At 41.9% G+C, this 14,692-nt stretch overlaps 1 protein-coding gene across 1 annotated transcript in view; it reads right to left on the minus strand.

Moving 5' to 3' along the window:
• Positions 1 to 3,199: 3,199 nt before the first annotated feature.
• ERCC6L2 (excision repair cross-complementation group 6-like 2) overlaps positions 3,200 to 14,692 on the minus strand; it is a 240,699-nt gene continuing 229,206 nt past the window's right edge. The window contains exons 19-20 of the mRNA XM_011927507.1: positions 12,237 to 12,418; positions 3,200 to 4,928 (exon numbers count right to left, since the gene is read on the minus strand). Of these exons, the coding sequence (XP_011782897.1) occupies positions 3,941 to 4,928; positions 12,237 to 12,418 (1,170 nt within the window). The 3' untranslated portion in view covers positions 3,200 to 3,940. The remainder of the gene's footprint in view (positions 4,929 to 12,236; positions 12,419 to 14,692) is intronic.

Genomic DNA, 14,692 nt, shown 5'->3' on the forward strand with positions numbered 1-14,692 from the left:
TTAATGCTTTTACAATAGTTTTAGGAAAGAAGGAAAAATATGAATTAGCTATTAAGAGGCTTCTTTTGAAGTTTCTTTCAGTTCAGAAACATGTCCCACTTTACAAAAAAATTAAGAAAATCCAAATGTATGGAGGTCAATAATTGATATTTTAGGCTGACAAGACAACTCACGAGTTTCCTTAGAGACGTATTAGAAATTCAGAGCTGCATGCATTTTTCCCCCTGCCAGATAAACTGAAACATACAAAGTGAGTTTTAGTTATTTCTTTCAATGAGACTGTGAGGCCTATTTAGCTAACAAAAAAGATACCTGTAGCATTCTTGATTCTTATCTACAAAACACAGCAGTAAAAAACCAAGAATATCAGATGAGTATTATCTCTGTCCATGACAGGTATCATATTGGTATGATTAAGATTGGTCTTAATGGAAACTCAGGCAATAAATATAACCATCATAGTTTAACCTGCAGCAAAGCAAACAAAATACAGTAATAGAAAAACAATGCAGGCAAAGGCAGGCAGATTGCTTGAGCCCGGAAGTTCGAGACCAGCCTGGGCAACGTGGCGAAACCGTCTCTACAAAAAAATGCAAAAATTAGCTGGGCAGGGTGGTGCATGTCTGTGATCCCAGCTACTTGGGAGGCTGAGGTGGGAGGATCCCTTGAGCCCGGGAGGTCCAGGCTGCAGTGAGCTATGATCGCGCCACTGCACTCCAGCCTAGGTGACAGAGTGAGACCCTGTCCTACAAAAAAAGAAAAACATTGCTATGTGTGAATTTTTTCCCAATCTTTTAATAAGGAAAATGTTCTTTCAAAATAATGGCCTATATGGAGTGTCAATGTAAAAACCATATTAATTTCAAATTTATAAGTAAGATATAGTCAGTGATCTCACATATGTCAAAATTTGGCATATAACACACATTTTTGGACAGGTGTTGCTTTTGGTCATACTTTTTTTCCATTTTTAAAATTGTGGTAAAATACATATAAAATTTAGCATTTTAATGACTTTTAAGTGTATACTTCAGTGTCATTAATTCACATTGCTGTGCAACCATCACGACCATCCATCTTCAGACCACTTTTCATCCTGTAAAACACAAACTCTACACCCATTAATGACTCCCTTCTCCCCTCCCTCCAGTGTCTGGCAACCACCATTCTACTTTGTCTCTAAGAATTTGACCAATCTAGGTACTTCATATAAGTGGAATGATACAGTACTTGTCCTTCTGTGTCTGGTTTATTTCTCTTTGCACACCATCCTCAAGATTCATCTATGTTGTAGCATGTGTCTGAATCTCCTTTCAAGGCTGAATAATATTCTCGTGTGTGTATAATATTTTGCTTATTCATCGATAGGCACTTGGAATGCTTTCTTCATGTTTTAGCTATTGTGAATAATGCCACTGTGAACACAGATGTTCAGGTATGTGTGGACATTTTGATACGAATGTAACAACACAAAGCACCCGGTGTGCTCCATCATGAGCTCAGCTGCATGTGGACATGGAGGGCACTGGAAGTCGTGGTGGGGCAAATGAAGCACCTCTCTGGAAATACTGCGTCCCCGGGAGACAGAAGGTCAGGCAGGTGAGTCCTGCCCAGGGACAAACCTCAGACAGTCACTGGCACATCAGAATTCCTGTGAAAGTGCAAAAACAAAAAGGGTGCCTGTGCTGAGCCCTAGACTCCTTGATTTAGAGTCTCTTGACGAGGACCCTGGACATCTGCATGCTTAAAAGCCTCTCTGGAGGTGCTGACTTGCTACCTTGGGGCTGGGAACCACACAGCCTGGGACTTTGGAAGGAAGGGCGAATCTGTCTTTCCTCCTAGGGGCAGAGAGTAACTACCAGATGCACTGTTTTCCTAGCGAAACCCTGCCAGACCCTACGAGGCGAAACAGCCCTCCTGGGGTGGCCCTTTAGCCAAGCAAGAGTGAGATGTTCTTCCCTCCTGCAACGAACACCAAGCGGAGCCAGCCGTACACGCCACAGTGCACAGGGGCCATCACCCACAGCAAAGTGGCTTATGAACCATCCCAGTAAGGCTTCGCAGAAGCACTGGGCGGAAAGAAGATGGTCTGCAGTCTCTGGTGCAGGTGAAACCAGAAACGCGTCTGCATTGAGCCTAGACAGTGATGGGCACTCTTGCTCTCTGAAGCTGTGGGCCTGTCACTGGGGCGGGCAGGTTCAGTGACATCCTTGTGACGCCTGGATCCTAGACCCACTGTTCGCTGGATGTGTGACATAAAAATCCTTCACATGCCAAAAACACAAAAAACAAAAAACCGTTAAGGCAGGCAGTGATCCCCATTCCTTTGGATTTTATAGACCAGTAAGTGTCAAATAAAACTTCTGGGACCGACATGACTGCCAACTTTTATGTAGGGACAATGAAAAAGACTAAAAGCTATGATCTACCATCATTTCATAAAAGAGCGTTATTTTGATATCATAAAGGAAGGGTAACTTCAGAATTTAAAAAGTGTACACACTGAACTTGAATTAGAAAATAACCGTGTATTTCCTGTGGCGTTCTCATTTTCTGTGGACGAATGAAAAGTTCATCATCATCTCTGCAAACTAAGGCTTCTTTGCCTTAAATACTTAGGGGCAGCTGTACCATTTGCAGATGTTGTTTATTTCCTTGAAGAGGTGTTTTCAGGGCTTTAAGGGGACACTGCTCTAAAGAAGAGCACACCTGGCCGATCAGTCCCTTGAGAAGACTTTGGTTTTTGATTTTTTGTTCACTTCTGAGCAATGACTCCACATCCTGGGTACACAGAAGCCTCTCTCCTCAGCTCGGTAGCAGGGCTCTCTAGCACAGCCAGTTCCTGGCTCAGGCCGTTTTCTGGATGGATGTGTCCTCTCGCAGCCCTGTGAACTGACTGAAGGACAGCTGCAGCGGTGCATCTGAACCTGCAGCGGAGGCAGTTCAGGTCCTGCCTACAGCGTGCACACGAGATAGCAGGGGCTTTCCACCATGATTTTTCACTGACATGATTACCTTTCATTCACCTGTAGCTCTGCCTTACCTGTGCAGCTCAAGCCTCTAGCACAGAACACAGGGGCTGAGTAAAGGCTTCTAAATACATACGAATTCAGCAATGAGCGCATTCATTTTGTTGTAAACCATATAAATTACACTCAAATGTACTAGTTTCTAACAAAATAAAAAGTTGATTCATTTCTTCATACTTAACTTCAAAAATACTATACAAACCTTTATTTACGTTGATTAAATCACAATAGGTACATAAAAAGTTGAGGCACTGGTGTCTGTGGCTAATGGTAGTAATCACAGCTCACATAGCAAAGTGAGTAACATTAACCTTTTAACTTTGAGCTGTTGCAAAATTATCATTTTAATATCATATATACCATATATTCAGTACTAGTTATGACTTTTTTCTAGAATAATAATAGAACATGATACCCAGGGAAAAAGAAAATAGTAACTTTCTCAAGTGCTAGTAAAAAAGAAACACATTGGTGTACACCTGATTTGAGGGGCGGACATGATTCAGCCTATGAGCCATCAGGAGAGCAAAGCAAAGCTTTTTTAAACTGGAAGGACACTCACGCTGTTTTGGTTCAGACCCTTCATCTTTCATACTGGGAAACAATGCTCACCAGGGCAAGTGTGACGTCATTACGTAATACAGTAAGAAAGATGTCCCAGGTCTCCTACTAACAAACCTAGAATCTTTTCTAATTCATAACAGACGTTTATACTATAAATACAATCATATTCTTGAAAGATCAAATCAAATATCAAGAAAAACAGATCCATGATAATACTTCAGACTTTAAAAAATCCTAAAGCAATAATTTAATAAAAATATATGTCAACAACTGTGTCCAAGATAATAGAATCAGTGTGGAATCCAGTGCCGTAAACAGTGATGGCGGCAGTTCACTGGTGCAGTAATTCATTGATATACTTCTGTAGTACTCTGTGTATCGGCTGTGTTTTCATCTGTGCTACTTGAGTTAAATTTCTTCCATAAAAATTTCTCATTTGATTTCCAAAGAGGAGTTGCTGGCTCTTCTCTCCTTTTGGAGGGTGCTGCTAGAGGTGCTTTTTCACACAGAGTCTCTATTACTGCCAAGTCTGTGAGTTTGTTAAGACTCTCGTCATTCTGCTCATTCAAAATGTCCCAGAAATCTTTTGGTCTCTGTTTTGCTTTTTCCACGGGCCCTGAAAGAACTTTCTTTGGCAGTTGTGTGGGACTGCTCCCATGACTTCTAAAAAGGTGGTCAAGAATAGAGGTATCACCAAGTAAGTTTATCACAGAAGAGTTTTCCAGCACTGGATTTTCTGTCTTTTTGTTTTCCCATTTCAGAAGGGGTTCTTTTCTTGAAATGCCCATTCTTGTGAGGTCCTGTTTGTCTTTCATGGTATTTTCTAACCTTCTCTCATGTGTTTCAGACTCACTGTTCTGAGAACGGGATGTCACAGTATCTTTGGATGCTTGGCTGGTTTTCCCACTGTCAATCTCTTGAGTAGAACTAACAGGTGATTTCTTAGTTTCTGCATCATTAGAATACACCTCTTCTCTACAGGAACTATGATTCTGAAACTTAATTGATTTTCTTTTATATGTTTTTAGGCTGCAAACTTGAGAAATTTTGTTGGTAGAATCTTTAAATGACAAAGTTTCAGAATCTGACAGCCTTGCTTTTATAAGAGGGTCTCTTTTTTCAGATTTCTTCCTGGTACACTCTCCTTTCTCAAAGGAAGAATTGTTGAATTCTGATGCAGAATCCACAAAAAATTCTTTTACCTCTGGATATTGAGAAGCATAAAAGTCTCTTAGCATTTTCTGTCGTTCTTCTGATGTGGCATTGGTTATATATTTAGCAAATTCGTTTACAGAAGACGAGTTAAAATAAGAGGCCATTTCTTCAAATTGTTTTCTAAAGATTAAATGAACAAAACTAGTGGTTATTTTCATTACATTTTATTTTGAAATAACTCATCACCAGTAACAGGAAATGTAGAGGCCAAGGAAGGTAATCTTGTTCCTCAGCACGTCTGCTGAATTCCATAACGAAAATGCATTTTACCCTAGTAGAATGAGGCCTCTTCCCTGATGCTACTGAGAAAAGTATTTGAGCTCACAAAATCACCACTTTGTACGTTATTTTGATTTATGCTACTATATTAGGTATTTCCTGGGAATTATGGAGGCCCAGCATGCTACTCCTCCAGTGAGCCAATGATTTATGACTGACATGAGGATCATGATTTACAGAATCTGTACTTGAAAATCTATATTGTATCCAAGTCCCATGAAATAAAGTTGTCAAAGAAGAATCTTAATGAAAAGAGCAAATTCTGAAAAATTAAGAAAGACATTTGTTTTTTTCGCTTCCCTCTCCTTTTCCCCTTCTTCTACAAATAGAATATAGAAATCGCATAAGACTTTTTGATGAGCCCAAAGGAAAGTTCTAAACTGATAAACCCAGATTATTTTTTCCCCAGCTGGTATGGACACCTAAGCTAAGAAGTGAGATGCTATTAGAACAAGTGTGTTGTATTCTTAGTGTAAGATACTAATGAAAGCGGTTGTATACATATATGAGGAAATGGGCCTTCAAGAACCTTGGTAAGACAGAGGCAGAAAGACTTAGGGACCTGGGCAATGAGCCCTGCTCCTTTCCCTAAATGAGGGTGCTGTGGACTGAACTGTGCCCCTCCCCCAAATCCTCCTGAAGCCCCCAACCCAGGACGTAACAGTATTTGGAGTTAGCGCCTTTAGGAGGTAATTAAGGTTAAATGAGGTCATAAGGGTGGGACCCTGATCCAACAGGATTAGTGTCCTTAGAAGAGATGCCAGAGAACCCACACAGTTTCTTTCTCTTCTGCCTCTTCCTCTCTGCCATGTGAGGACACAGGGAGATGGTGGCCACCTGCCAGCTAGGAAGAGGGCCCTCACCAGAAACTGAATCAGCTAACTTCTTATTGTTGGCCATCCAGCCTCCAGAACTGTGGAAATGAATTTCTGTTGTTTAAGCCACCCAGTGTATAGTATTTTGTTATTACAATCCAAGCAGACTAAGACAGTGGGTATTGCTTTGCTGATGATGAGTTTGGGCCAAGAGATAGAACAGCTCAATGTTTATAAATACTCCTTTGAACAAAAGTCACAGATAGTGAGTGGAGCAGCCCATGATTAAAAGTCCTAAAGTTTCAGAAATTATATTTTATACCATAGTTCCTTAAAAGATTCCTTTATTCACTCAACAAATATTTATAGAGTCTGTTATGTGCTAAGCACTATAGCAGGAACTATGTAACAGCAAATAAGACTCCGGTTTCTATCTTCAAGGAGTTTATAGTTTACTTGGGGTAGACGAATGCATGACAATCAAACTAGACTAGAGTGATAACCCATAATGTAAATTTACCATGAGGTAAATATGGGGCACCACTGGCATTCATAGAAAGGGAACCTAGGTCAGTGACTGGCGGTAGGCAAGGTGGGTAGATAAGCCGGTCAGGTAATGATGAGTGAGAAGTCTCCCAGGGGAGAGGGCACATGTACAGTCTCAGGTCCAAGATGACCTGGTTCAAAGAGTGGCAGGAGAAACTGCAAGGAAGAGGCTAAAAATCATAGGGGGTCTGTAGGCCAAGTTCAGAAGTTTGAATTTTATCTTATGCACAACAGAGAATCCTTAGCATAAAAAAAAATTACTTTTAATGTATGTAAGTAGGAGCTTCAATGCCACTTTTATTTTTGCCACGCAGACCAGGTTATATAGTTTGTGTTTCCTTTGCTGTTAATGGTAGACTATAAAGCACACTCACAACTTTCGTTTGTGGCTTCAGATGGGCCCATGGCTTCTAGTCCTCACTACACTATCTTGTTAACTTCCCCAAATCCAGATACTATACATGCTTTATCAACAGCCACTTTCATCTCCAACAGAATATTTAATAACACACATACATGACTCCAAATTTCTGTCCTGGAAATTGCCAATGTTCTTGTTGGAAAGTAACAAGCATATTTTTAAGAGGTTCCAGTTTTCACTTCACATGAAATAGTGAGATATTATTCTGTTTATTAATCATCTTCAAATCCATTTTCATGGCCCTTCTAATAAATATTTGTGCTTGTAAAGATTAAGTGATTGGCAAGGTTACAAGCTGATGTCTTTTATTTATCTAAGGCTTGGTGGTGTCTCAGCAACTGCCAGAGTAACTTCATCTCTGCTGTGCTGAAACCGCGACCTCACCGGCGACCCTGTGAGCTGTCGCCTCTGGGAGGAGGGCTGCTTCTAACCTCATTTTATCTGAGTAGTCTGCAAGTACACTGTGCCACATGGTTGTTGCTTACAGGATAAGCTATAATTATCATTCATTTTATTTTTGCCTTCTAACTGGCTTTCCTAACTCTGGGCCTTCAGAATTTTCTCTAAGAATGTAAGGAACTGCAGGGTACAACCAGGTGGCATACGCCAGTCACTCTGTGAAGAAAAATTAGTTAACTAGAGTAGACTTCCATAACCCATTCAGTGAAAGGGGGAAAAAAGAAACCAAAGATATGTCTGTTTCAGCAAGTGTGTACCAAAAGCAGCTCTGTATCACGGATGTACCAAAAGCAGCTCTGTATCACGGATACCATTCAAAACCCTCCCTTTCTGGAGGAAGGGAGGTGGAACACAGCTAGATTCATCTTCTGTCTGCCTAAGCTTCTGGAAGGAGAGGTAAGACTGAACATTCAGACGATCACGTGACCGCAGTGGAGGAAGGTGCAGTCTTGATTCTATTGACTAGGACAGTTAATGGAACAGAGGGTGGTAAAATGTACATGGTTGGACGGTTTTAATTCTGCACCCCTAATTGGTAACCAAAGCCAATGAGGCACGTAGTGATTGAAACACTTGAACATGCCACTAGAACTCAGCGAAGCTGACGAGTCTGTCATTGCCCTGCCCACAGCTCAAGATGCGTATGCAGCATGCTGTGTGGCATCGTGTCCATTCCAAAAGCAACCTCCCCACATAGCAGGTGCTGTATCAGTCACTTTCACAATGCTGATTACAACGTTTGATCTGGTGCTGGAGCTGAAGGATTTCATCAGGCCAGACAGATCAATTGCTGGAGAGAAAGGCAAAATAAAAATAGCACCATGGTGCATGCCTGACTGGAAAAACATGGGTGATGTTACCACCAAGTGCCAGGTTGTGAAGGCTGCTTTCTTGCTCATCTATCATGCTGTGTGCAAACCCAGCTGTAACCCAATGCAGCAGATAAGAAAAAGACTCAGTGCCCTCCTCTCAGCCGTCAAGCCAGGAGGCACCACAACCTCCATCGAACTCAACCCAGCAGTGACTTCAACGAAGCCACAGCATGACTAGCTAGCAAAGGCCCTGACATCAAGGTGACACGATCACTCTTTCAACCTGGTGCCAACCCTAACCTTGCGGTCACTGACTAAGCCTTCATAAGTCAGTGTAAGCTCATCGCAACCTTTTCTGAAATGACCTCATATGGCACAATGTGAAGTTTCACTGAGGAAGGATTCAATCATGCCTCACTGCTCCCTGGTGCAGGTTGTGACATAATGAAATTCATGAGCATTGAAGGACGACTCACTGAGAAACATAAAGAAGAACTCTTTCCATTTCTTAGTCTTCTGACTCAGAGGGCACAAAGAATTAGCACCTGCAAAGTTCCCTACTCTCTGTAAGGTTGCAAATGCATGGAAAAGAAAGCTAGATACTTCCTTCAGAGACTGCCAGTCAACAAAGGAGCCCCTCCAAACTTACTCATCATGATGCTGAAGAGGCAGTTTCCAAACCACCTCTTAAGAAGGCACTGATGAGCAAAGAAGAAGAAGAAGGACTATAAGCAGCATACAATATATCGAGGGAAGAGATTAAAGTTGCAGCTACGTTGAAGCCCAGAACAGAACAAACCAGTGTCCTAACACAGCTCTTGGAGGCAATCGAGAACAGAGAACGCATGCAAACTTGGGGGGAAAAAGGTATATGGTCAGCCCCCTGGCAAAATATTTGCCCAAAGTGAAAAGGCACACTCCGCAAAAATCCTTGTTGCTGGTCTGTCTGGGGAGATACGCTGTGTGGCAGTGTGGGAGGTGTTCACCTTTCTGTGCAACTACAGACAGCTGAGAGCCATACTCCAACAAGCCATGCCAGCACTCCAAAGAGCTAGGGGACAAGCTCTTCCCTGGGCAGCTGAGGAACTAGCTGCCTGGGAGTCGCCAAACCCCTGCAGGAAGTATTTTGAACCCACAGAGCCAGAGACATTTCCCACTGCCCCCAGAAGCAGCAGGGCCAGTCCGACCACGCCTCCCATCCCTGTTCACTGCCGTCATCCATCACCACTGGCCTCTCATCTCCTCCTACTGTACATCTTGATTGAATCCAATCCCTCACCCTTCCAAGCCATCCCTCGGTGCCCCCGGAACCAACAGTCCCCCGAGTCTTCTACGTCTATGCTGAATGATCCTGCGCTCTGATGACACTGCCTCTTCCCATTCAGCCCTTGCAAGGCAAGGCTCCTGCATCTCATGGCTCTCCAACCTCAGGGATAGTGCTTCTAGACACTGCTGCTTCCAGACCATTCTTTTCTTAGAAAACTCCCTCCCCTCTTTAACATTTATGCCATCCAGCTAAACTGTTCTCTCCTTAATCTTAAGTGACCCCTTCGTTGCTTCCTGCTAGCAGCTAAACTCTCAAGATTCTGGATTAATCTTGCTTCTGACCCCATCTCCTGCCATCATTCTTGATAACATCAATATCCAGGTGGATGTCCCACCCAATCAATACCTGGCCCACCACTTTCTTTAGCTCACCTCCAAACTCATCTCAACTCCATGTTAGCCCTCTACTCCCAAGTTTACAAATTGCCATTGTCATTACCATCAACAGCTCAACCTCCAGTCCCTGACTTAGTCACCTCAGGTTCCAGCTCCGCTGCTTGATGATCGCCCACAACAGCAATGCTGGGGGATATGCTGGTGACCTCAAGTCCTCAAATTCACGGACTCTTGTGCTTTTGCACAATCCATCAGCCTCCCTTGTCCAGCTTAGGTTTAACTTTATAATCACTCCTTTACAAACCTTCTACAGCTTCCTTGCTTCTCTCTCCCTTCATTCTAACCCCTGGGCAGACCTAGCCGTCTCTCTACTTGTGTCTGCAACAGAGCAACTGAAGCTTGCTGAATAAAATATGCAAACTGGACAGATGATTTTCCTGAAATTATTCTCAAATGGGAACTTAACGCCATCCAGAAATTCTAGTCCCATGAAGCCTACTTTCCTACTTCATCAATGATTTGTTTCCTAACTTCTCTCTCCCTAAATCTTTCTCTTTCTGAACTTAGGGCTTCAGTTCTCAATTCACTGAGAAAATGTCACATCTGTACCTGTGTTTGTCCCTTCTCTTTCAACGCCTCTCAAAGGCCAGACCATGGCCTGTGGTTTGGGTACCGCCCTCCACTGCTTCCAGGCCCTCCCCCTTTCTGTTTTCACCTCTCTGACATGATCTCTTTTTTTCCTACAAGTCTTTTCCCTCAACACACAATGGGTTCTGCTATCTCAACTCTAAGACCCACAATGCCCTCCGGCTGCTGCTACTTTTTACATTCAAACTAACAGCTCCGGCCACCTCCCACCAGCAGGCACCTGCCCACTGCTTCCATCTGAACTTACAGCGCTGGCCACCTCCCACCAGGGCTTGCCCACCGCTTCCATCCAAACTTACAGCACCTGCCACCTCCCGCCAGGGCCTGCGCACTGCTTCCCAGGCTGCTCCTGCCAAGGTGCCTGCTGAGTGCTCTGCTACTACCTCCAGTGGGCAGTTTCCCACTTCATCTGCTTCTGGTTCTCAGCAGTATTTGATAAAGTTAAGAACTCCTTCCTTTTAAGACCCTCTCACTACTCCTGGACTTCAGGACCTGACACTGTGCCTCTTACACCTCCTCCAGGAGGAGCTGCTGCCTCCAGTCTGTGTCCTGGGGCTTCTCTCCTCCTCTCTGTGCTCTGTTCCTAGGCTGCTCACATAGTCTCACAGTTCTGAAGACCATTTATAAACTCTATGCTGATGACTCCCAAATTTAAACCTTTAATCCCCAAACCAGAAGTAGCTCATACATACATTGCCTATTGAACCCTTCCACAGAATGTCACATTTCATATGAGCAAAAGGGAACTCTTGATTTTTTTCCTCTCTGAACTTGTTTCTCTCTGGTTTTCCCCATTCAGTACCTCCACTCTGTTGCTCAAGACAGAAAGAAGTCATCTTGTTCCCTCTCTTTCCCGAACCAGTCCATCACCAAACTGAATTCATCCACTTGGCTCTATCCTCATGGCAACCACTCTGGTGCAAACCCGCATCACTGAATTCCTTCTCATCTACCCTTGTTCATTCTGCCCTCTTCCACAGGGAAGCTGGAACCATCTTTCAAAAAGATACATCAGATCGTGCCATTCTTCAACAGTTTTCCACTGCACTTGGAACAAAATCCAAAGTCTTTCTGTTGCCTCCAAGGGGTGGCATGCTCCAGCCCCGCCTGCGTCTCTACCCTCCATCTCATGCTACTCTCTGCTTGGTTTATTCTGCACTAAGGTCAGCAGTCTTCTCTCAGCTCCTTGACCACACCAAACCTCTTCCCTCCTTGGAGATGCTCCTACTCTGGTTCTTTGCAGGGTTATCCTTCAGCTCTTAATACAAACGCTACCTGTGTAGACAGTCTTCCCTGACTTCCCAAAAGAAAGGTGGTTCCACGTCCCCTCCCCATTCTATTATACTCTTTCTCTTTTTTCTTATAACACACCATTTTATAATTATTTATAGGTTTACTTTTTAAAACTTTATGGTTTGATGCCAACCCCATTCCTCTGTACTGGAGGCTCTATGTCTGTCCTTTTTTACACTGTATATTCAAGACTCAGCACAATGCCTGGGCATCTATTAGGTGCTCAAAATATATTCATTGACTGAATGAATAAAATGTACTTAAGTATTTCATTTCCTTGTATAACATGATTTCCCTTTTTATGGTAATCAATTCAGGGATTAGCCTTCTAACAACATCTAAAACATTTGCAATTTATTTTTGAAATTCAGATTTTTCTGAAATATTCAGATGTCAGTTATGGTTATAATCCAAATATTTGTATATTTTACTACCGAGCTACATTTCTTTTCAGAATTATTCTTCAAGTCTAGTGTTGTCAGAGACAATGTACCTGCGGATTCCTTTTGGTGTTTCTCCAATTATGAAGGTGGTCTGGTTTGTACGGTAGACTTTTTTCTTCTTTTGGCTCACAGGGTGTGAAATGTAAAGAGGAAGTGAAATGCTGCCTTCACTCAGTTGCTGGCCTTTCTTTGTGTGTGGCAATGTATTTGCATACACCTTTTCTTTATATGTCTGAAAAAAAGAAAGGAAACAAAAGCTATGTCTGAAAACATAGTCACTGTTGGTCAAATAACGAGAATGTCACACTCTTTATAATGAAGTAAATCACATTCTCCAACTGACATCAATGTCAGAAGATGTTAACCTAGGTCTTTAAGAAAATGACACAGGAAAAAATTATTTTATACCTTTAAGATATAAAAGTATTGGCAATAACATGTTATTTCCATTGTCAAGACTTGGGTATACTAATACATATGTTGATATCTACTATACCAAAGAAGGATAAAAATTAATGATTATATACACTATGGCATAAACACGGGATATCTAAAATTTTCTAATTTAATAATTGCAAAATTATTAAGCAGTCTTTCAGTTGTCTAATTTCATATAATGGATAAATGTAAAAAATAGCAATCTTTATGTAATAAATAAATAAGAAATCATAAATCTTACATTTATTTCAACCTCTGCTGGGTTGCAAGAATATTTAGTGATTTTGAGATGCTAACTACAGTTGGCTGAATTATAGATGGAATCATAATCCTTTTACAGAGACCATGAATTGCCTGTCTAACATAAATTTTACTGACAGTGAGTCAAGAAAAATAAATTTATATATAGTCCCAGTTTTCCTGAAAAGATGATACAGTATGAATAGGTAGAAAGTCCTCATCCTATTCCAAAAAGAGAAATACTAAATACAATTTAACAGTAACAACAACAAAATTACATTGGAGCTCAAAAGTAAGAAAGCAGAATGCCTAGGTGCCCCAAACAAGGAAGTCCCACAGTGGTGAGCGGGAGCTGAAGCTCAGCAGCCCAAGTAGGGTCGGTCCCTAAGTTATAGTCTACAGCACTCATGTGGAGAGGGGAGACGGAAACGGTTTAACTCCCTGCACTAAACAACAAAGAAACACAAAACAGGAATGAGGAGTCAAATGTGCAAATTAAAGCCAGGAAAGCCAAACCTGGGACACAGGCTAGAAGCAGGCCACTTTCTTACTCTAGATAGAAAGAATCAATGGCGACAAACAGGAATGCCCAGCCAGTGCCACGTGTGGAATGTGATTTTGTACCACCTGGTGGTATGGGAACTCGAAGCTGAAAGTCAACATAAACAATTTGTCCAGAACTAGTGAAAACCACAGATCTCAATCAGAGGTGAATAAAAAATATACCATGGGAAGACTGCCATAAGCCAGAGAATGCTTTTGATTCCAATGAAAACAGAAGGAGTTCAGACAAAAATTACAAAGAACATATAAAACCTACCATCATGAAATTGAGCATATGTAACAAAAATAAGAACTGAAATTTGAGGAATTACCTATAATAAAGCAATCTGAAAAGATACTCATTTATGAATAAATAAACACATGACAGAGTCTCATTCTGTCACCCAGGCTGGAGTGCAGTGCCATGATCACAGCTCACTGCAGTTGATAAATTGGAAGGATAAAATTACTCAGAACGAAGTGCAGAGACTAAAAAAAATAGGGAAGTTAAGAGACAGAAGACATACCAAAGTTTCTAAAATGCCAGAAGGAGAGAATGGAGAAAACGGAAGAGATAATTAATGCCAGAGACCTGTAAAAGAATGGAATCCTCAAACTGAAAAAGGAGAGAGAATCCCTGGTAGGAAAAATGAAAATAAATCTGTATTTTGTTATATCACAGATAAAGGGCATACCTTAAAAACTACCAGAGAAAGAGGATAAGATATCCTACAAAGAAATGCCAAATTAGGCCAGGCACGGTGGCTCACACTTGTAATCCCAGTACTTTGGGAGGCTGAGGCGGACAGATTGCTTTAAGCCCAGGATTTCAAGGCCAGCCTGGGCAATGTGGCAAAACCTTTTCTCTACAAAAAAATACAAAAACTAGCTTGCTGTGGTGGCATGGCCCTGTAGTCCCAGCCACTCTGGAAACTGAGGTGGCAGGATGGCTTGAGCCCAGGAGGCAGAAGTTGCAGTGAGCCAAGATCGTGCCACTGCATTCCAGCCTGGGTGACAGAGCCAGACCATGTCTCAGGAAAACAAACAAACAACCAACAAACAAAAGCCAAACTAACATCAGGCTTCTCATTAACATCACAATCCTATCCACCAAAAGAAAATGGGGTATCTTCAACATGCAGAGGAAAAAAAAAAAAAAACCTGTCAACCTAGAATTCTATACCCAGTTAAACTATCATGTAAGAACTTTTCAGACATACAAAGACTACTAGAATTCATTAGATTCTTGCTATTGATATACCTTTTTTTTTTTTTTTTTTTGAGA

Source organism: Colobus angolensis, unplaced genomic scaffold (assembly GCF_000951035.1).
Source record: "Colobus angolensis palliatus isolate OR3802 unplaced genomic scaffold, Cang.pa_1.0 Scaffold72, whole genome shotgun sequence".
Lineage (NCBI taxonomy): Eukaryota > Metazoa > Chordata > Mammalia > Primates > Cercopithecidae > Colobus > Colobus angolensis.